Genomic DNA, 22640 nt, shown 5'->3' with positions numbered 1-22640 from the left:
ATATACACACATATATGTATATATGTGTGTGTGTGTGTGTGTATATATATATATGTATAATTGAGCCTTTAAAAAGAAGAAACATTTGTAATGCATGGATGAACCTGGAGGACATTATGCTAAGTGAAATAAACCAGACACAGAAACACAAATAGTGCATGTTTTCACTTATATGTGGAATCTAAGAAAGTCAAACTCACAGAAACAAAATAGAAGTGTGGTTACCATGGGTTGAGCGGCGTGTTGGAGAAATGAGGAGATGTTGGTTAAATACAAACTTTCAGCTTTAAGATGAATAAGTTCTGGAGAGCTAATGTACAGCATGGTGACCAATAATAATAATGTGTTTTTATACTAGAAATTTGCTGAGTAGATCTTAAAGATTCTCACCACACACACACAATGGTAACTGTAAGGTGATGGATATGTTAATTAGTTTGATTGTAGTAATCATTTGATGGTGGATATGTACACAGAACATCACATTGTATACCTTAAACAATGATTAATACCATTTTGTTACAGTCATGCCTCTATACAGGGATGCCTTCTGAAAATGTGTCACTAAGAGATTTCATCATGCAAACATCATAGAGTGTGTTTACACAAGCATAGATGGTGTAACCTATTCCACACCTAGGCTATGTGGTGTAACCTATTGCTTCTAGGCTATAAACCTGTACAGATGCTGACTGCTGTAGGCAATTGTAACACAATGCTAAGCATTTGTGTATCTAAACATAGAAAAGGTACAGTAAAAATACAATGTAAAAGAAAAAAAGTGGTACACCAGTATAGGGCACTTACCCTGAATGGAGGTTGCAGGACTGGAAGTTACTCTGGGTAAGTGAGTGAGTGGTGATGGAATGTGCTAGAACAATACTGCAAGCCACCACAACACTTAGGCTACACTCAATTTATTTTTAAAATCTTCTTTCTTCAGTAGTAACCTTAGCCTACAGTAACTATTTTACTTTATAAACTTTTAAAAAAGTTTTGACTCATAATAACACTTAAATAACACTTAAAACACATTGTATAGCTGTACAAAAATATTTTTATCTCCTTATTCTATAAGTCTATTTAAAATTTTTTTAATTAAATTAATTTAAAAATGTTTAATTTTTTTTCTATTAAAAAAATTTTTTTTGACCCTACACAGGGTCAGGATCATCTACATGGCTGTCCTCCACCTCTGCATCTTGTCCCACTGGAAGGTCTTCAGGGGCAGTAATACCCATGGAGCTGTCATCACCCCTGATAACAATGCCTTCTGGAATACCTCCTGAAGGCTCTGCCTAAGGCTGTTTTACAGTTAACCTTTGTTTTAATAAGTAGGAAAAAATAAGGCCTGATGTGGTGGCTCACGCCTGTAATCCCAGCAAGTTTGCCAGGCCAAGGCAGGTGGATCACCTGAGGTCAGGAGTTCAAGACCAGCTGGGCCAACATAGTGAAACCCTGTCTCTACTAAAAATACAAAAATTAGCCAGGCGTGGTGGTGAGAGCTTATAATCCCAGCTACTTGGGAGGCTGGGGCAGTAGAATCACTTGAACCCAGGAGGTGGAGGTTGCAGTGAGCTGAGATCGTGCCATTGCACTCCAGCCTGGGTGACAGACTGAGACTCCGTCTCAAGAAAAAAAAAAAATAGAAAAAATAAATATATTCTAAGATAACAATAAAAGTATAGTGAATACATAAACCAGTTATATAGTCATTTATTATTGACTATGGTGTACTATACATAATTGAATGTGCTATATTTTTCTGTGACTGGCAGTACAGTACCTTTGTTTACACCAGCATCACCACAAACATGTAATGTGTTGTGCAACAATGTTACAGTGTCTGTGATGTAGACATCACTGGGTAATAGGAAATTTTCATCTCCATGATAATCTTATAGGACCACCATCATTTATGCGGTCCATCGTTGACCAAAATGTCATTGTGTAGTGCCTGACTATATATAAAACCTTTTTCTACATTTATAATCTCAGCAAAGTTAAAAAAAAAATCAGGAATAGGTTAAGTTCAGAACTGGGCTTGAATTTAAAATCCCCACTATTAACACCACCACTATTGATTTGGTTTCACTTAAACATCATCTTCTGTCCCATAAATTAGTGCTGTTATTTGGAAATGTGTCTATAACACTTCGCTCAATTTTAATTTGTATCTTTATTACAGCTTTAGAGTTGTTAGTGTACTAGTAGATATATTAAGGCTTATAGTTATCTGTACATACATATTCTACTAACTCTAATAAAATTTGTTAACACATGGAGCAAAAAAATAATCTCAAGCTAGCTTAACAATGGCTTCTGTCCAAACTAGACCCCCAGTAATATTAGGATGAATTAAGTCTCATGCAGAGAAATATGTGTGTGTCTTCACAGTTCTTGTATTTGTGACCATTCAGAACTATATGAAGGTCTAAGCCAAAAGAAATTCGTGATCTTGAATGAGCTGTTTTGTGAGGATTATAAATCCAGATACTACAGGAAGTATCACCCTGGATTCAGATTGTCTGAAAAATCAAATGTATATCTGTTTTTACTTATTCAAGGGAAACATTTTGAGATTATCCTTCTTACTAATTAACAAATTAATATGATCCAATTAAACTATAATTAAGGTACTTAAATCAACAAAGATGAGACTGTTGCTAGGTTATATGTGGAAAGAGCAAGCAAGCATTTTTCTCTTTTATCAGAATTAGATTTTCTCAAAGCCTCCATTGTCTTTGAAGACTTTATCTAATTCAGAATGCTCTTTTCCAGTTGGGGGAAAAATAAAACCACAAAACACAGTTCACTAGAGACCCTCAGATAAATTGTAGCTATTTGTTGATCTGATCAGCCCTGCCACGGTTACTATGGAAACCAGAGTACTTGCAGGTGACCTTTTAGACACAAAACAAAAAAATCTATGTGCCCCAATATGCTCTCTGCTTTTTTGTCCCTAAATAGCTTACTTAATTACTTTCTTAACTGTGTGATGTTAAGGGGGAAAAAAATCTATAAAATGCACAGCAGTTGAAAGAGATATTTTAAGGTTTATCCTTCAGCTTTGTCTTACAAGCAAAGTCTTAAACTGATATAGGAGACAGGTCAGTAGTAGAAATCATTTTCAAACACTCATTAGATCACTGTCAACAGAGGTTAACCTGGCATTCAACTGGGCAGACCCAAAGGAAGCACGACAGCCTCTGAAAGCAACTGTACAGAATTTCTCATGAGTCTGTAAGGGAGGGTGCATGCATTTATATTAGAGTGCTGGCAGCAGGCTTCCAGTTTAATTTGTCTCGAGGAAATAATTTTGTTGGGAAACCAAAAAAGATTATGCATTCTAGTTGTCTGTCTAATGAATTCCTGAAACAGCATAAAAGCCCTGTGTCTTGTAGTTACAGGGATGGCCTTGTGGGTGGATGTTGCTGGTTAAAGAAATATTAGTTACTATCACACAAGCCTGATATTAAATGTTAGAGGCAGCTTTGCAAATGTCCCCAGGCCCTGGTACCCACAGGGAATGAGCAGGTACCAAGGGTGCCACCCTTCATTTACAGGAACTGGAAGGAGGGAAGACAGAGCCGATGTCCACTGGCACTAGCATGAACATGGCAGCTAAGCATTGGCACAAGTCTTCATGGCTCTATCTCAAGCACCTAAGAGGAAATTAAAGCCCCTAAAATAAAATTAAGAGACCTAGAATAAGGGTGACACCAAACATAATGCTATTTGTTGTTTTCCCCAAAAAACATGCCCTACAGAGAATTAAGATTGCATGTCCTGGCCGGGCGTGGTGGCTTATGCTTGTAATCCCAGCACTTTGGGAGGCCGAGGCGGGCGGATCACGAGGTCAGGAGATCGAGACCATGGTGAAACCCCGTCTCTACTAAAAATACAAAAAATTAGCCAGGCGTGGTGGCGGGTGCCTGTAGTCGCAGCTACTCGGAGAGGCTGAGGCAGGAGAATGGCGTGAACTCAGGAGGCGGGGCTTGCAGTGAGCCAAGATTGTGCCGCTGCACTCCAGCCTGGATGACAGAGTGAGACTCTGTCTCAAAAAAAAAAAAAAAAAAAAGATTGCATGTCCCTGGAGCGGTAAATCTCAAGGGTTCTCAACTCCCTGGGTATCCTGAAAGAGGAAGCGGCGAGCAGCCTGAGCTCTAGATCTTGCACCTCCAAGTGTGGGAGCTGATTAAAAATGCAGAGTCTCAGAGCCCAGCCCAGCCTCTGATCCAGTCAGAATATTATTTTAACAAGGTCCCCAGGTATTCCTGAGCCCATTAAAGTTTGAGAAATGCTGGTCAAGAAGATGAAACCTATTGACTGATGAGTAAACAAATTCAGTCTCCTGTGGTCGTGAAGACAGCAAGGATAGACTTCATCACCTCCAGTATCCGTATTAAATAGTGTAGGGATCAGTGCACTATGACCCACACCCAACCACCTGCTTTGGTATATACAGCCTATGAGCTAAGTAAGAGTGGTTTCAAGGCCGGGCGCGGTGGCTCACGCCTGTAATCCCAACACTTTGGGAGGCCGAGATGGGTGGATCACAAGGTCAGGAGATCGAGACCATCCTGGCTAACACGGTGAAATCCCGTCTCTACTAAAAATACAAAAAAAAAAAAAAAAAAAAAAAAGCCAGGCATGATGGCAGGCGCCTGTAGTCCCAGCTGGAGGCTGAAGCAGGAGAATGGCGTGAACCCGGGAGGCGGAGCTTGCAGTGAGCCGAGATCACACCACTGCACTCCAGCCTGGGCGACAGGGAGACTCTGTCTCAAAAAAAAAAAGAAAAAAAAAAAGAAAGAGTGGTTTCAGTATTTTTAAGTGGTTGAAAAAAAGAAGGATATTTGTGAGACATGAAAATTTGGTGAAATCCAAAATCTGGTGCCCATAAATAGATTTTTATTAACACAACCACATTCATTCATTTGTGTGTTGTCCACGGCTGCTCCTTCGCTACCACAGCAGAGTTGAGTCCCTGCAAAAGAGACTGCATGGGCCTCAAAGCCTAAATGTATGCCCTCTGGTCCTTTACAGAAAAAGTCTGTGACCTCTGGGTTAATGGAATAATAGGGTATTCAAACTGGGAGAGATGTTTAAGATCATGTTTGTTGATGGGAAAACAAAAGCAAAAGGGAGTGTGCTCAAAGCTAGTTAGTGCAGGACCCAGACCTCCTGTGTGAGTTGATGCTTCTGTCTCATACCCTGTCCCTTCCCGCACACCCTTCCCTATGACACCCCTTTTCTGACTCCTCTCCATGTATCCACCATGCTCATTAATGCATCTCAGCCCATGCTTGTGCTCCTTGGAGAGACCCTCCCTTCTCCTCCACTTCCATCAGTCCCAGGCTTTTCAAATCCTACGTGTCCCTTTACGTGGTTCTCCAGCCTCTTAAAATTGCCCTGACTGTGCAGTCTAAAGACTGCTCACTTGCCAGACACACCTGTAAGATGTGTCACCTTCCTGATTCCAGAGTAAGAACCTCAGGCCCTCCTCTGAATGCTTTGAAGTCTAAACATCAGGCCCATGAGAAGTCCACCCTTCACCTGCACTTTTTTGACAGCCCAGAGGAAGATGTCTTTGCCAACATCTTTATGAGGCTAGTTGGAGGCCTTCAGGGGAGAGGCCATTTTAGAGCCACGAGCACCTCCCTTTCTTCCTCTAGCAGTTGTGTAAAACTCACGTGTGTGACAAATCTGGTTGCTCTTGAAGATGTACCAGTTTCTTTCCCATACATTTTATGGTTCCAGAAATCAGTAATTCTGGACATTTCTAACTGGTGGATGCTGCATCTACTGTGTGTCAAGCACTGTCCCTGGGGCTAGAGACAGAACCTTGCTCTTGGGAACATTGTGGAGTAGTACTAAGGGATATGAGACCTTGTACCTCATCTCCACTTTCTGGAAACGACCCCTGACCCTCACAGTGGAGGGAAGCTTACACCCTCTCTCCTAAATAGTAGCTAGCCTAGATCAGCGGGAGTCTGACCCAGGCCACAAGTCAGTTCTTTATCCACGTAGCAGTATCTCCAGCTCTTGAGATGCTGAGTAAGCCTCACTGCTGAAAAGATTATGGCTCGCCTGATGTAACATGGCTTTTACAGGCAGCTAGGACCACAGAGGCCTCAGAGAATTCAAAATCAGAGCTCCCCAAATGGGGTCCAGGAACGTGTGGCCGAGGTGCTCATGGTGTTGTATTTTGGTTTTAGTTTGTTTTCAGGGATGAGGCCTCTTTACCCATTAGGACTGTTGCCTTGATGTACACATGATGGTAGCACTTCCCAGTTCATCAGGCCAGCCAAGTGGGGTCATAGATGTCCTTGTTCAGGAATTCAGGGAACTCAGTAGCTGTCGTGTCTTCAGCACTTAATTGAAAACCAAGTGGTTAACATTTGGCACTAGTGCAGCTTCCTGCCACTTGCCACTTTCACCTTGAGCAGAGGTGTTTTGCTTCCTCATCTCCCTTCCCAGCATCCAGGGATTCCCTGGGAGCTCTTGCAGATGTGTAGAGCAAGAGGTGCTATGCGTATCTGGGCTGGGTCACTTCAGCCTTTCCTTTGATTTTTTTTTTTTTTTTTCCAGAGGAGATTTGGGATGGTTTGTCATGTCCAAGTGTGAAACAGCCTTAGAGTTCTTTCTAGGTCCACTTGAGTCTAAGAATAACTACCCAGTGGCTGCCGGAAGGCTGTGAAGCCACATAGCAATTGTATCAAGGCGTTTCTGCAAAATGTTTTCTGTCTCCCTGTAGAAAGAAGCAGGTGACCTATTGGAGATGGCAGTTGGAGATAGGAACCTCCTAAAGTTATGCCATGTACTTCTCAGGGCATCCCAGCTACTCACTACAGAGTACCCTATGCCTATAGATACCCAAGCAAAGATCAGGCAACCCTATGAGAAAGATGCAGGAGAAATGCCAGATTAAATTTCCTCTAAGGCTGTGTCCAATACCAAGATTCCAATAAGGGTGTTTCTGTTGCTATTGTTAGTTCCCTTTAATCTTGATGTGGATTAAGATCGCTATCCTAAAATAGAGTTTTTGGGGTTGGAACAAAATGGCCTATTTTAGGGACAATCATAAGTGGATTTGTGATTACTGACTTTTAAAGGCCCATAATGATAAAATGGAATAGAAGAAAAGCAAACCCTGGTTGTGTGGCATTCAGTCAACTGGAGCTTGGTTAACTCACTGTCCCACCAGCTTATGTTTCGTCAGTCATCTTGGACACTTCCAAGATACTGAAGAGCCTTCTGAATCACCAAGAAAAAACAAAATCTTTTTACTAATAGTTTTCATGGTAAGCAGGTTTGGTTTCATCGTCATTTATTGAAAAATGGCAATCTGTATATAACATTACTGGGCACCTTGCTATGTGCTGCCTCAAATGAGTTGATTCGCCAAATACTCCAGGACCCCGTCATGAGAACTGGCCGATGGCAAAACATGTCCCTGAATGTAGTGGAGCTGTTTGATGTGAGACCACTTTCAGACACGGAAATGCCACAAGGAAGAGAGAAGGGTCCTGTCCTCATAAAGCTTGATTCTAGGCCTTTCACTATTCAAACAAGGAAGAGTTACTTCCTACCCCTCCAAGGGTCAAATGAGACCTGCACCTGGGGTGCCTCCGGAGTAGAGTGCCCTGGAAGGTTCACCGTGCCTTCTCTCCTGACCCTGGTGCTGTGTCTCGGGGTCACCGTCTGTCTGCTGTGCCTGCCTGCATCGTAATTGGAACCTGTGCTGTGTTGTACTCAATCTCGTTTTCTCACACTGCTAATTGTGTGTAGCATTTCCTGTGTGTAGCATTTCTCCTACTAACCTGGCAGTTTTTCTCCTTCTGCTATCTTTTACAGGGCTGTCATGTCCGCTTCTTAAAGGTAGTTTCCTCCGCTCTCTCCTCATCCACTTTCCTTCCACAAAACACTTGCCTCAGTTTTTGTGGCTCCCGGGCCTCAGCCTGCAGCCATGCTCTCCACCCTTAAGGATGCACTGCGTGTTCTGGTAGCTTGAATCTCACACCTACTTGTGTCTTAGTCTGTGTGCTCCCTTCCAAGCAGCCACAGCCCTCCCATGAAAAAAAAAATGCCATGTCTTAATCACCCAGAGAATAGACCAGTCTCCCCTCCTCTTCAGATTAGGTTAGTTTAAAATTTTACCTGCTGGGCACGGTGGCTCACACCTGCAATCCCAGCACTTTGGGAGGCCGAGGCAAGTGGATCAGCCGAGGTCTGGAGTTCAAGACCAGCCTGCCCAACATGGTGAAACCCCATCTCTACCAAAAAAAAAAAAAAAAAAAAAATACAAAAATTAGCCAGGCATGATGGCAGGTGCCTATAATCCCAGCTACTCAGGAGGCTGAGGTAGGAGAATCACTTGAACCTGGGAGGCAGAGGGTGCAGTGAGCCAAGATCGCACCATTGCACTCCAGCCTGGGCAACAGAGTAAGACTCCATCTCAAAAAATAAATAAATAAATAAAATTTTACCAAGCAAATATCAAAACCTCCTATCAGTGATTAAAGTTCAAGTCTGTATTGAAAGCATCCATCCAGTGAACAGAAAGAGTGCATCTTTAAATGGACAGCTCATTTTCCTTTCTTTCTGTTAATATCTTTCAATCACATATGAATTAAGACTCATTTTCAGTTTTATAGGCATACATCTGCATTAGCATGCAATCAGTATGGTGTATTTACACTACATGAGTGTGTTCATATGGATGATGTAGTGTAATATATCATAGGCTGAAATCCTGTAATTGTTCTGATGTTCTTAATGCCTGGCTTAATCCTTCTCACTCTTATTTCATTTTTTCTCATTTTTTAATGTTTTCCCAACTCAATCATTGCAATCTAATCAACCATTCTATGCCCAGACTATGGAGGGGAATTTTGCAACTTGCATGTAAATGGTTTTAAAAACCTGGTCTATTATTGTCATTTCTGATAGCACCACTCTTCTGGGAAGCTGGTTAGGGCCACACACCAGCTGTGCTCTCAGCGTATTGCCTGTGTTCGTAATTAAAATCAGCCCAAGATTGTTGCAGTGCTTTCATGTTCGCATTGGAACAAACTGGAAAATTTAAACCCTCAAATGCTCGGGTGGAGGATTTGCAAGGGGATAAACCCTACTCCCCCAGCCCAAGCTGGAATCAACATCTAATACTCTCTCAAAAACACTGTCCTAAAGACAGCATCTAATAAATCATGTTTTTAGAGTTTCTCATCTCTAGAACTTGTATCTCACCCTGCAGATGTGCCTGTTAGAGGAACCACAGGAGATTTGTGACCTAGAGATACTGGTAATGAGAAAGAAAAAAAATATTCCTTGAGGTTTCATAAGTCTTGCAGAGTGTGGTAAATACTGTGTGTGAAAACTGCCTTTCAGGGCTTCTGTTGTTACTGGCCCCCCCGCCCCGACCCCCGCCCTTGTCTGTGTTTGAAAACCCTGTCCCATGATTCAATGCGACGTGTTGACTTTGGACACACATCTCCAGAGGTTGGCCACACCTGAATACACTGAGCCTCTGTGCAACTTCTTCCCATGGAGTAAAACCCTCCAGCATTCTCAGAGGAGAGAGGCACCTCTTGATCACTCCAGGAGGTGGAAACAGTTCCTGTTTAAAAACCAGGTAAACCCCTCTCATTGCACCCTGTGCTACTTCAGAGGAACACCTCCACTCTGGTGGAAGGAACTCACACTTGGGTCCTGGAACCCTCATTGGGACCCAAACCTCTCCCACTTGTGTGGCCTGATGTGCCTGAGCGCTGTTTGTGTCCATTTTATTATGTTGAAAACTTTGTTATTCCAAAGAAACATATGAATCACAGGGCTTAGTTTCCCAGCATGTCGGAAAGCTGGGTGCTGGTGTAAAACTCAGATGTGGCTGAAAAGGGAAGTAATGAGAGGGGAGAAAAATAAGAAGAAAGAGTTAGGGTGAGGCTTTCACCTCCCTGGGTTCTTGCCTGGCTCCTCCTAGCTCTAATGAGGGGCTGTCCCTGTCCCCTTCTCCTTAAGGACTGTCCCTCTTCTCCCACCTGCTGGGCAACGTGGCTGTCACCTCATCATTCCAAGAAGGCAGCAGGGTGTGGCGAGGAAGTGCCACACTGCCTGGATTCAAGGGTTCAAATCCCAGCTCCACCATTTCGTAGCTGCATAGCCTGAGGCCGCTCAGCTCATCTCTCTTGCCTCAATTTCTCCAAGTCTAAAATGGAAATGGTAAAAGGACCAACCTCCTAGGGATGTTGGGAGGATTAAATAAGTATGGAAGGTGCCTAGAACAGTGCCTGGCTAGATTTGTGTTTGCTGCAGTCATTACTCAGCCTTTTCTCTACCTTCCATCCGCAGGAGTTATGAATTACAGAGTTTTCCCTAATGGAGGTGTCACTGTGCATTGCTGGTTTCCAAGAAGCCATTGCCAAGTTAAAGTGAACTCTTCATTGTCCTTTTTTCTCTTTTTTCTTTTTTCTTTTTTTTTTTTTTTTTTGAGATGGAGTCTCACTCTGTCACCCAGGCTGGAGTGCAATGGTGTTCATTGCAACCTCCACCTCCCAGGTTCAAGCAATTCTCCTGCCTCAGCCTCCTGAGTAGCTGGGACTACAGGCGCGCACCACCACGCCTGGCCAATTTTTTAATTTTTTGTAGAGAAGGGGTTTCACCATATTGGCCGGGCTGGTCTTGAACTCCTGACCTTGTGATCCACCTGCCTTGGCCTCCCAAAGTACTGAGATTACAGTCGTGAGCCACCGCACCCGACCTTATTGTGCTTTCTAAACCACTCCCGGGCCCCAGGTTGGGAGACCCCAGTTGTACATTAGGTACAAATAACCCATCAGATAGGAAAGTGCTCCCGGTACCCCACCCTACTCCCACCTGCAGCAGTGAAGCGAGGCCATCTTGAATTCATTTAAGCACAGAGATGAGAAGTGTCAAGTCAACAAAGTCTTTTTTCTGACATGCTTTGTGTTGGTGCTTCTTTTTTATGTTTCCTGTGTGGTTTTGTTATGAGGACAAGAAATAGGCTACTCTACCTGAGAAAGAAAATGTCACCCACATGTTGGAAATTCACCCTGACCCAGGCAGTGATAATAGCGTGCCTCCGCTCGCTGACACCTCTCTTCAAAGTGGCTTCCTTGGCTTGGTCATGAGCTAATCTTTACCTTGTGGCTTTTTCTGAAAATAGACTTGTCAACACTCAGTCCGAGTCTGGCCCCCAGTCACTGGTTTTCTCTGTTGACATGCTGCAAAGAATTGTGCAGGAAGGGCTCTGTCCATGAGTTACCAATGGTCATGGGTGGGCAGCCGGGTCTGCTCAGAGCTGATGGCTTGGGTGGGGGCAGGCAGGACACAGCCATAGTCTCAGCTTTTACTAGGAGTATTCCTTTTGTGACTCACATTCCCCCAGGCCCTCACAGCCTGTGGATACCCTTAGGGTCACAATAATTGTATTAATTTAGACTCCCTGGCTCTTTCCTGGCCCATTAACATAAAACTTCTATTCACTTCCAAAGCCCAGCAGTCACAGCTGGGAGATCCCAGGAGTATCTCGTGCGGTGGTGAAGTGATCCCATCACACACCTTTCCTCTCCAGTGTGAGGCCCTCTGCTTTGAGGCTACTTGCATCCCAGCCATGTTCCCCACCACCCGCTGCTTCCCTCGGGGAGAAAGCCCCCTTGTGAGTCCACGCCCCCCAAGCTGCCAGGCCTCATGCATGGGGCCAGAGTGCTAGGGTGCAAATACCATGTGTAAAAGGAAAAGTGTCCTGACCTCAGCTGCCCTTGTCCCCTCAGGCCTGTGCCCACCATTGGAGACAGGAAACACCTACCTCCACCTTGCCCTCAGGCAGCCCCTCCTGCTGGAGACCAACTCCTCAGTCCTGTCCAAGTCCCCTGAGGGCAGCTGGGAAGCCCCTGTCTTTTTAGGAGAGGTCTCACTGTTCCACCCCCTCATCTCTTCCCCCTTCCTGGAATGGGAATTTGTCTTCTGATGCTGCCACCTGGCAGCAGGCGATGGCTGTGGCAAGACTACTCAGAATGGCAGCAGCCACCGGCCCCAAGCTCTGATCACTCCCTCGCAACTGCAGGATGGCAAGGCTCCCAAGCCTGCAGGAGGAGAAAGGAGTGTTTTGACCCATTTTACAGATGAGGCCTTAGAGAAGTGAGCAGTGCCTTTACTGATGTCTCAGACCACTGCTGGCAGACCCCAGATCCCATGCTTATCACCTTCCTGAGCGCCTAGTGAGCTGCCTGACACAGAGGGCCCGGAGAATAGCCCAGAAGAGTGCAGCTGCTGCCAGCCTTGGAAGCAGGTGTCCCATTGAGCTATAATTAGGCCCCTCGGTTTTAAAAACTGGTGTGGATTAAAAAGGCTCAGTAAGGGTAGGATGAAATCAATGATTATGGAAATATTGTGCTAAATTTAATGACAGTCAGCCCTGCTTTCAAATTGCTTTTCAAATTGACATTTATAAAATGTCAGAGACATTTTATAAAAATTTTCCATTGAGTAGTTGAGCAGTGTATCCAGCATTTCGGGGATAGGATGTGTTTTTTGTTTTGTTTTGTTTTTTTCTTTTCTCTGTGAGGATGCCCAGTCATCCTGTTTTCCTTTTCTGCAGCAGCTGCACAGCCATGGAGGGAAGGCTCTGGAACCTTCTTCCTTGGGGAACTGGGCTTTCTTGCCAGTTATAGCCTGGGTGCGTTTTTTGTTACTGTTTTCTATTCACTTCAGGAGCTGCTGTTCTGTGCTCGCTTAGCTTCAGTTGGATTTTCCCAGAAGTGGCTTTTTCATTGAACTCTGCTCTCATGTGACTGTCATTACTTCTCACTATTTTCCAGGTCATTCTTTGTTTCTAAGATAAACACAGTGGCTCCCTCGGACCACTCCAGGGCCCCCTGCAGCCCTCATTGCCTCCCTTTCCCCCAGGCCCTTTCTTGGATCTGTGGCTTGCAGAGTCTGCACCCAGTCAAGGGTTTGGAAAGATTCAGGAGACACAGAAAGGCCTACAACTGTTTGGATCTTTGTTTTCTAGAAATAGAGCACCCAGAGATCTTAAAACCCGCTTTTGGCATCTGTAGTTCCGTTGGCACTCTATAGTTCCATTGGCATTTTGCAAAGTCCTGGCACTTACATTAGTGATTCAGGTCATCTACTATGAAGGATACAGTTTTTTTGCATCTACGTAGACACAATTTTGTGTCTTATTTGTGCCATCTTGCCCCATTTATTGGGACTTCACCTCTGTAAGGCAGACTAGTGAATCTTAGGTGGATTTCTGCTAAAAGATCCCAGCCAAAATGCAGTTGCTTCAGAAACTGAATACCACAAGAGGGCAGTAAAGATTTGCAAATGAAAGATTCCATGACACCTGCACACAACAAATAGCAATGAACTTTTGCCTGGATGTCTTTACATTTTAGTGGACATAGAGATGAGATCACTACCTTGTGCTCCCAGTTACTCCTTGGCTTTAGAGGATCTTCAGTGTGCTGCAAAGAAGTCAAGGGTTTCCCAAGAGCTGGATGGTTCCTTCAGTCTATTCTTGCTTGCACGGGGCCCCGACCCATTTTCTATCTCCCCGGCTTTTTTTTAGCACCAGAGAATTCCCCACTTCGAAGCCATGTTGCTGACAGTCTGAAAAACTATTTACTTTGATGACGTTTCTGAGTTCATGTGATTCTTGACCCTGCCACAGCCAACCCATAAAGCCAGTGTGGTGTTAATTCCAAAGGGGAACATTCATAGCAGGAAAAGGAATATGTTTCCAAAAATGATTAAGTGCCCAAAGTTCTCGAACAATGCTATGTCCTGGCTGTATCAGTGCGCACTAGGCCTTCCTCTAAGCTGGGCATCAGATGCAAGTGTGCCATCAGCTCCCTGGTGGGAGAAAAACATTTTTGCAGATGGAAAAACTTAAGGTCATTGGTGGGGAATCCTCATGTAAGCCTGGAGATTTAGCAGTTGGGGAGAACGCGGTACAAGGGCAAACTGCCTTTCCAGGAGGTGTTTAGCAGGTGAGACAAGGGGTGCACCATCAAGATTAGCGATCCTAACAGATGTGTCAATTATCAACAGACAAATCTGGGAAACGGAAAAAATTGGTTGGCTGTAAAGAAAATCACACACCGGGATACTAGAGGTGAATATTATATGGTGTGAAAAGAACCAAGCACTTTGCAGTTTCCACATCTGGCAAAGTGCCAACACATCAGGGTCCCACGTTTCTCCTTGGAGTATGGCTCGGTTGCCATGACAACAGAGGCCCTCTCGCTGCCTGTGAATTTATTTTAACCCTGGCAACAGCCAAAGTGGGTGTGTCCATGAAAATATTTCTCGTTAAGAAAACGATTGAATGTGTTGCCCTTAAATTTTGCTCTGCTGAATACATACTTCATTCACCACCATTATTTGGCTGCAAAATTTCCTTTTCCTGTGCTGCCTGGCATAGCAAGCATTGTGGAAGAGCCTGAATAGTGATTTAATTCTAGTGCTCTTGAGATTCTTAATTGTCGCTGTTCTGATAGATTAAGGAGATACAGACATTGTACTGAAATCTAACTGCAAATGAGGATGAATGATTTGAGAACCTGCATGATATAGGGCAAGGGTCGTCAAACTGCAGGCCACAGCCCAGACCCCAGCTGCTGCCTGTTTTCACCATTAAGGCTTTATTGGAACACAGCTTCCCTCCTTTACTCACTTTTGTAGCTTTCAAACTACAATGGCAGAGTTGGAGAGTTACGACAGAGACAGTATTTGGCCCACAAAGCCACAAATATTTACTATCTGGACCTTTACAGAAAAAGTTTGCTTACCCTCGATGTAGGAGGACGAGCACTAGGTTCAAAGACCGGAGTTCTGGATTCAGAGCTCAGGATGGAAAACTGATTTAGACACAATCACGGTGCCCCCTGGGCTCATTCTCCTCATCTGTAACATGGGCAGCCTTGATGAGACTATCCCCAAGTTGCTTTTGAATTCTAAAAGCTCTGTCATCCTCCTGCTGTTAGTCAAAGGTTACAGCCCAGATGGGGCAACCCTTAGCACAGGGAAACGCACGGGATGATCCAGCATCCAGTTTCAGGGCCTCTGTAGAGAACAGAGCGTCCTTCTCTTCCTCCCCCAGCACTGCCATGAAGCGGCGCAGAGGCTGTAGTGAAGTTAGCTCTCCAGACCTCAGCATCTTCACCTGCATCCTAGGCAGGTCAGACTCCGCAGGGACCCTTTTGTGGCTGACAGTCTCTGGTTCTGAGGCCCTCGCTGCAGTTGCCAGCAGGAGAAGGAATGACTCATGCCTGTGATTTGCTGGTCACCTGTGATTCCCGCCTCCGGGAGAAAACTCCAAGTAGCAGGTGTTGACCCAGTTGTGTGGGAGGAGTCACCCAGGCCCTTATTTCCAGGTTGCACTTACAGATCGGATTGTGCAACCAGAAAAATGCCGTCAGAAGGAAGTGGGGTGGCTTGGGGGACTGACTTACTAAGGATCACTGTTAAGCTCTCCATACAAATTAGCTCCCCTTCTGTCTTAGTCCACTCGGGCTGCTATAGCAAAATACCATAAACTGCATGGCTTACAAACTGCGTGTTTCTCTCTTAGTTCTGAATGCTGGGAAGTGTAAGATCAAGGCAGGTGAGGTGTCTGGTGAAGGCTCACTTTCTGATTCACAGATGGCATCTTCTGGCTTTGCCCACACATGGTAGATGGGATGAAGAGCCTCTTAGTCCTCTTTTTATTAAAGTATTTATTATTTAGAGACACGGTCTCATTCTGATGCCCAGGTGGGAGTGCAGTGGCACAATCACTGTTCACTGCAGCCTCGAATTCCTGGGCTCAAGCAATCCTCCCACTTCAGCCTCCCGAGTAGCTAGGACTGCAGGTGCATGCCACTGTGCCTGGCTAATCTTTAAAATTATTTCTTGTAGAGATGGGGGTCTCACTGTGTTGACTAGGCTGTTCTCAAACTCCCAGCCTCAAGCTATCTTTCTGCCTCAGCCTTTCAAAAGTGCTGGGATTAGAGGCATCAGCCTGGGAATCACACCCAGCTTCTGAGGCCTCTTTTATAAGGGCACTAATCCCATTCATGAGGGATCCACCCTCATGACCTAGTCACCTTCCAAAGGCCCTGCCTCCTGATACCATCACCTTGGGGCTAAGGATTTCAACATGTGAATTTGAGGGAGACACATTCAAACCATAGCACCTTCCAAGACCACTTTCTATGTTGTGGAAGGAAAGATGTGTTTTTGTTTTGACATCTGAACATAAAACACATATACACAGCCCCATCTGAGAAAGAAGTACAGTTAGAAATTCCAACCGTGTGGCCGGGCACGGTGGCTCATGCTTGTGATCCCAGCACTTTGGGAGGCCGAGGCGGGTGGATCACGAGGTCAGGAGATCGAGACCACGGTGAAACCCCGTCTCTACTAAAAATACAAAAAATTAGCCGGGCGTGGTGGCGGGCGCCTGTAGTCCCAGCTACTCGGAGAGGCTGAGGCAGGAGAATGGCGTGAACCTGGGAGGCAGAGCTTGTAGTGAGCCGAGATTGCGCCACTGCACTCCAGCCTGGGCGACAGAGCGAGACCCCGTCTCAAGAAAGGAAAAAAAAAAAAAAATTGCAACCGTGAGTTTAGACACACAACCCAAAAGAAACCAAGAGCCTGCCTTCAGGGATTAGGCTGCTTTGACTCTAGGCTTCTTCCTCTTCTCTCTGACTTTTCATGGTGAGATTAAAATGTCTGTCCTTGTGCAGCTGGGCACAAGTGTACTTGTTTGTGATCTCCCCAAAAAGGTCTCAAACAAGTAATTAATATTTCATTCGTCCAGGAATATATCCTGGGGACTTCAAGGATGCACACAGATTTAGACCACAAAATTGTTCGTCTGCATGTTATTGAAAACAGAACTAGGAAAAACCTAGGTGTCTAACAATAAGGAATGGTTACATCAGCTACAGTAGAGCTGTGTAGTGGGATATGATACAGTCACTCAAATCACGTGGCAGAAGAGTGCTTATAACAAGAAGTTCACAATAAGCAAAGGGGAGAAGCAGGTTACAAACAATCTGATTCTATCTGTATCACATAGGAAATCATGAAAAGAAAGGATTAGGAAAATGTCCACCAGAATGTTATTAATGATTACCTCTGGGTGATAAAATTATAGGATTTTAGTATATATGCTGCCAAAGTGAGTATAAAATTTTAGATGTTTTAGGCCAGCTGTGGTGGCTCACACCTGCAATCCCAGCACTTTGGGAGGCCGAGGTGGGTGGATCACTTGAGGTCAGGACTTCGAGACCAGCCTGGCCAACATGGTGAAACCCCATCTCTACTAAAAATACAAAAATTAGCCAGGCATGGTGACATGTTCCTGTAATCCCAGCTACTGAGGAGGCTGAGGTACGAGAATCGCTTGAACCCGGGAGGCGGAGGTTGCAGCAAGCCGAGATCACACCACTGCACTCCAGTCTGGATGACAGAGCGAGACTCCGTCTCAAAAATAAAAATAAATTAAAAATAAAATTATAAATATTTTAAATTTTGCTCTCTTTTTTTCTGGCGTATCCATGCCTGTTAAATTTTCTAAAATGAGCAGGTATACTTTTATAACAAGAGGCAGCCTTGTTGTAGAAATTATTTTAAAGCAACATTTCTGCCTCTTAAAAATGTTATATGAAAAGCTTCCTCCCCCATATACTCTACTCATTGCTTCTGCAAATATTTGAGGACCACCGTGCCCCAGACACCATCCTAGGCACTGGAGCTGTGCCGGGGAACAAAACAGATGAGCTGTCCTTGCTCATCCCAGTGGCCAAAGAAAGTAACAAACAAATAGAGAAATACAGAATCGGTAATGAGAAGAGAGGGAGGGAGTATGCATTGCAGAAGCCGGTGCAGGGACAATGTCAGAAGGAGTAGGGAGCCTCGGGGTTAAAGCATCCTTTGAGCAGAGATAGAAAGGAGTCCCCTGCCTATCTGGGTCAGAGGAAGTGCCCAACTGCAAAGGCCCTCAGGCGGCAGCGTGCTTGGCATGTCCCAGCGGATGAAGTATTGAGCCAGAGAACAGCGGACATTTTATTTACTCTAACTGTGATACCCAGGAAGCTGTCATGCCCATTAAGTAGCATCATTTTAACCTGTTGCCCCATTACCAAGTAGAAGATAATAGATATCATGACTTGGAGCTTATTAGAAATACACAGGCCATATTCCACTAACGACACCGTGAAAACCCTCAGTTCCTTTGTGGCTTTCTGTTTCCGAAACACTTGATCTCTCTTAACTAACGTTGCAGTGGGTGCAGGTAAAGGCATTACCTTAGAGGTATGATGCTGTGCTGGACATCCTTGCTTACATATGGCATGGCTATTTCTGTGAACCATGCCCTGTTACATGGAATAGCAATGAATTACCATCGGTGTTGTTTTGCCAATGTTGTTCAGATTAGCCGTGAATACAGAGGACTTTCATCGTTGTACAAAAAATGGTAGGAGAAATCCACAGTTATTCATTTGTTCCTATAGTTGGTCATTGTTGGCCTGTCCGTGGAATCTTAGAAGTAGAAAGAAGCTTCTGTTGTCAAGTTCATCTCTCCACACGTTGCAACTGTCTTTGATAAATATATTAATCAAAGCCTTATTTTCGAGAATGCTAAGAGATCATGTATTTTTGAAGACATATTTACAAAATAGGTGAGAATGAACACATTTAAAGTGGAATGTAGTTACGTTACTGGAAAGAAGTCCCAATCCAGACCCCAAGAGAGAGTTCTTGGATTTCATGGAAGAATTTGGGGCAAGTCCACAGAGTAAAGTGAAAGCAAGTTTACCAAGAAAGTAAAGGAATAAAAGAATGGGCCGGATGCGGTGGCTCACACCTGTAATCCCAGCACTTTGGGAGGCCGAGGTGGGCGGATCATGAGGTCAGGAGATCGAGACCATCCTGGCTAACATGGTGAAACCCCATCTCTACTAAAAATACAAAAAAATTAGTCGGGTGTGGTGGTAGGCACCTGTAGTCCCAGCTACTCAGGAGGCTGAGGCAGGAGAATGGCGTCAACCTGGAGGCGGAGCTTGCAGTGAGCCGAGATAGGGCCACTGCACTCCAGCCTGGGCAACAGAGCAAGATTCCGTCTCAAAAAAAAAAGAATGGCTGCTCCATAGGCAGAGCAACCCCCAAGGGCTGCTGGTTGGCTATTTTTATGGTTATTTCTTGATCATATGCTTTAAAAGGTGTGGATGATTCATGAGTTTTCTGGGAAAGGGGCAGGCAATTCCCAGCACTGAGGATTCCTTCCCTTTTTAGACCATATGGGGTAACCGCTGGATGTTACCATGGCATTTATAGACTGTCATGGCACTAGTGGGAGTGTCTTTTAGCATGCTAATGTTTATAATTAGCATATAATGAGCAGCAAGGAGGCCAGAGGTCGCTTTCCTCGCCATCTTGATTTTGGTAGGTTTTGGCTGGCTTCATTACTGCATCCTGTTTTATCGTCAGGGTCTTTATGGTCTGTACCTTCTGAGAACAGTCCTGCTGACCTCTTGTTTTATCCTGTGACTAAGAATGCCTGACCTCCCAGGAGTGCAAATGCAGCCCAACAGGTCTCACCTCATTTTACCCAGCCGCTATTCAAGATGGAGTTGCTCTGGTTTGAACGCCTCTGACAATTAGACATTAAACAATACTTCAGAGGCTGCCCAGAAGTTCTGTGATTATGAGATGGACCCACTGGGAGCCCTGGAGTTATGGTTCAGATTCTGATTCTTAACTGTAGATGAATCTTTGGACCTGTATTCATACTGGAGATAAATCAGCACCTGTTGTAAGAATTTCTGGGCAGAGGGCTATTGTATTAGAGGTCAGAAATTTCTATTTTTATGATCTGTCTGATTTCCCACATAGTGTATATTCATTATATAAAATTCAAACATAGCAGAGTATCTATGGTATTAAGTTAAACCCTTTGAGATTACTGTTAAGGTGGGTCAGACTGTCACAGCTCAGCAGCTGCAAACTTTTTTTTTTTTTTTTTTTTTTTTGAGACGGAGTCTTGCTGTGTCACCCAGGCTGGAGTGCAGTGGCGCGATCTCGGCTCACTGCAAGCTCCGCCTCCCGGGTTCAGGCCATTCTCCTGCCTCAGCCTCCCGAGGAGCTGGGACTACAGGCGCCCGCCAACACGCCCGGCTAATTTTTTGTATTTTTAGTAGAGACAGGGTTTCACCGTGTTAGCCAGGATGGTCTCGATCTCCTGACCTCGTGATCCGCCCGCCTCGGCCTCCCAAAGTGCTGGGATTACAGGCTTGAGCCACCGCGCCCGGCCTCAAACTTTTAACCTGTTAGAAAATGAACGTCTCCAGCCATCCAGCCCCTCATAGATACACAATGTAAGTCATTTGTTGCCACCACCTCTCAATTTTAATTTGAAAAAAACCCTAATAGGGAGCTGAATATGGAGAGCTTCTCACATTACACACGGATAGCTTCAGACACAGATGTTTTTACACATGTACCATAACCCCCATGTAGGCGAATTTGGGTTGCAATATTCAGATTCATTTTGTGTGATTTGCCTTACAGAATGCCACTGCAGGAGCCGTTTGAATTGTTAATAGCTTCAATGATTGCAAACTATTGCGACTTTTCAAGAATGTATCTGTGGTATAAAGTGAGACGTGTCAGTCATCAGTAAATTTTCCAATGAGGAAGGAACACTGCCTGGTCTCACAGCCTGGTCTTTCAAGTGGCATCACAATGCCAAACTTGAACCAAATGCGAATATGCCAATTTTTGAGGAACCTAAAAATCCTGGATTCTGGGTTGTTGAATCATAGCCAATAAACTGTGAGGTGCTTTAGTCCCATTTTGAAAAAAAGAGCATGCTACAGCTTCTGCATTTAACGTCACTTCATTCTATTTACAACATTACATATTGTAGTTCTCATTTTTATTTCCTTTTAAAAATTTGTGCCATTTTATTAAGTCAGGGTCTTTTCCTGCTGCTGTCTTAACCCAGCCCCCTTAAGGGCTTCAGTAGGCTTTCTGGAAATCAGGGTGGACAGCTAGAGCCAAGACCCATTGCCTCTTGTGCCCCCCTTAGGAGGGTGTGGGAGCCCACGGGGATGTGCCTCAACCTCACAACAGGTCATAAGCTCCTGCAAAGCCCATTTGTAGCCTCATACATCTCTGTAGGTCACAGGGTTTCTGGTCTGTGAGTTAGCCCACAGAACTCTAGCCCAGGCAGCATGCAGTTGCTCATTGAATCCCAGAGGCCTTCAGTGTACAGTCACGGAGGAGGTGCATGCCAGAAGCTTGAAGGAAAGTGCAGTCTCCTGGACTTTGTCTCCTTTCTGGGTCAGAGCAAAGAAGACCAGGGTAACGCTGGGTGCGGTGGCTCCTGCCTGTAATCCCAACACTTTGGGAGGCTGAGGCAGGTGGATCACCTGAGCTCAGGAGTTCAAGACTAGCCTAGCCAACGTGGTAAAACCCATCTCTACTAAAAATACAAAAATTAGCCAGGCATGGTGGCATGCGCCTGTAATCCCAGCTACTCGGGAGGCTGAGGCAGGAGAATCGCTTGAACCCAGGAGGTGGAGGTTGCGGTGAGCCAAGATCATGCCACTACACTCCAGCCTGGTGGACAGAGTGAGACTCCGTCTCAAAAAAAAAAAAAAAAAAGAAGATGACGACCAGGGTGGAGGGAATAAAGCATGAGATGCTACACTAGAGTCCTTTTGCAAAGGATACCTTATTTCACCTTCAGTGCAGTCCAGAGAGATAGCCCAGCATAGCGCAGGGACACAGTCTTCTTACTACTATATTACAGATAAGGAACCCGGGGCTCAGAGAGGCAGTGTCATTTGTCCAGAGTCACAGAGCAAAAATGGTAAGATTAAGATTTGATCCGAGCTCTTTGGAATCCAAGTTCAGGGCTCTTTCCAGAGTTGCCCACTGATTTTATATAATAACTGAAGATTGTGGATGGTAGAAAGGGTCTCAGAGACGAGTGAATTTGACAGGGATGTTGGAACTTGGAGAAATGTCCAAACTGTCTTAGATCAGCATTTCTCAATCTTAAATGTGCACAGGACCCACCCAAAGATTTTCTTTAAAATGCATGTTTGGACTTAGTAGATCTGGGGTGGGGCCCAAGAGTCTGCATTTCTGCCAAGCCTCTAGCTGATGCTGCTGGTCCTAGGACCAGTGCCCAGCTACTCGGGAGGCTGAGGCAGGAGAATGGCGTGAACCCGGGAGGCAGAGGTTGCAGTGAGCCAAGATCGCGCCACTGCACGCCAGCATGGGTGACAGAGCGAGACTCCATCTCAAAAAAAAAAAGAAAAAAAGAACTGAACAAACATCATCAGAGCTGAAAGGGGATTCCTCCTGGTGCAGGGGTGGAAGACAGTTTCACAGGAGGATGGCAGTACTGAGAGCCATGGGGGTCTCCAGCCTGTTGACTGCTGCTCAGAGCCTGGTCCCCCACCGCTTTCTTAACCGAACTTGGAAATGAGTGAGATGGACTCAAGATTTGGGACACATCAGCAGGAGCGTTTCTAATGAGTCAATATCTGCTTGAGGTCAGCAGCCCAGTGCATGCTCTGCTCTGAGCATTCATTCATCTTCAGGGGACATTCTGC

The 22640-nt window shown here is 44.9% G+C and overlaps 1 protein-coding gene across 3 annotated transcripts in view; it reads left to right on the top strand.

Moving 5' to 3' along the window:
* PRKCA (protein kinase C alpha) overlaps positions 1 to 22640 on the top strand; it is a 508353-nt gene that overhangs the window by 400913 nt on the left and 84800 nt on the right. The window contains exon 9 of one of the 3 annotated variants that reach the window (XM_055243385.2): positions 7968 to 7997. The exons of the other annotated variants lie outside the window; for them this stretch is intronic. Within the exon in view, the coding sequence (XP_055099360.1) occupies positions 7968 to 7997 (30 nt within the window). The remainder of the gene's footprint in view (positions 1 to 7967; positions 7998 to 22640) is intronic. 3 annotated transcript variants of the gene reach the window in all.

The sequence above is a fragment of the Symphalangus syndactylus genome, chromosome 14 (genome assembly GCF_028878055.3).
Source record: "Symphalangus syndactylus isolate Jambi chromosome 14, NHGRI_mSymSyn1-v2.1_pri, whole genome shotgun sequence".
NCBI classification, from domain to species: Eukaryota; Metazoa; Chordata; class Mammalia; order Primates; family Hylobatidae; genus Symphalangus; species Symphalangus syndactylus.
This window is presented reverse-complemented; position numbering and strand designations above follow the sequence as displayed.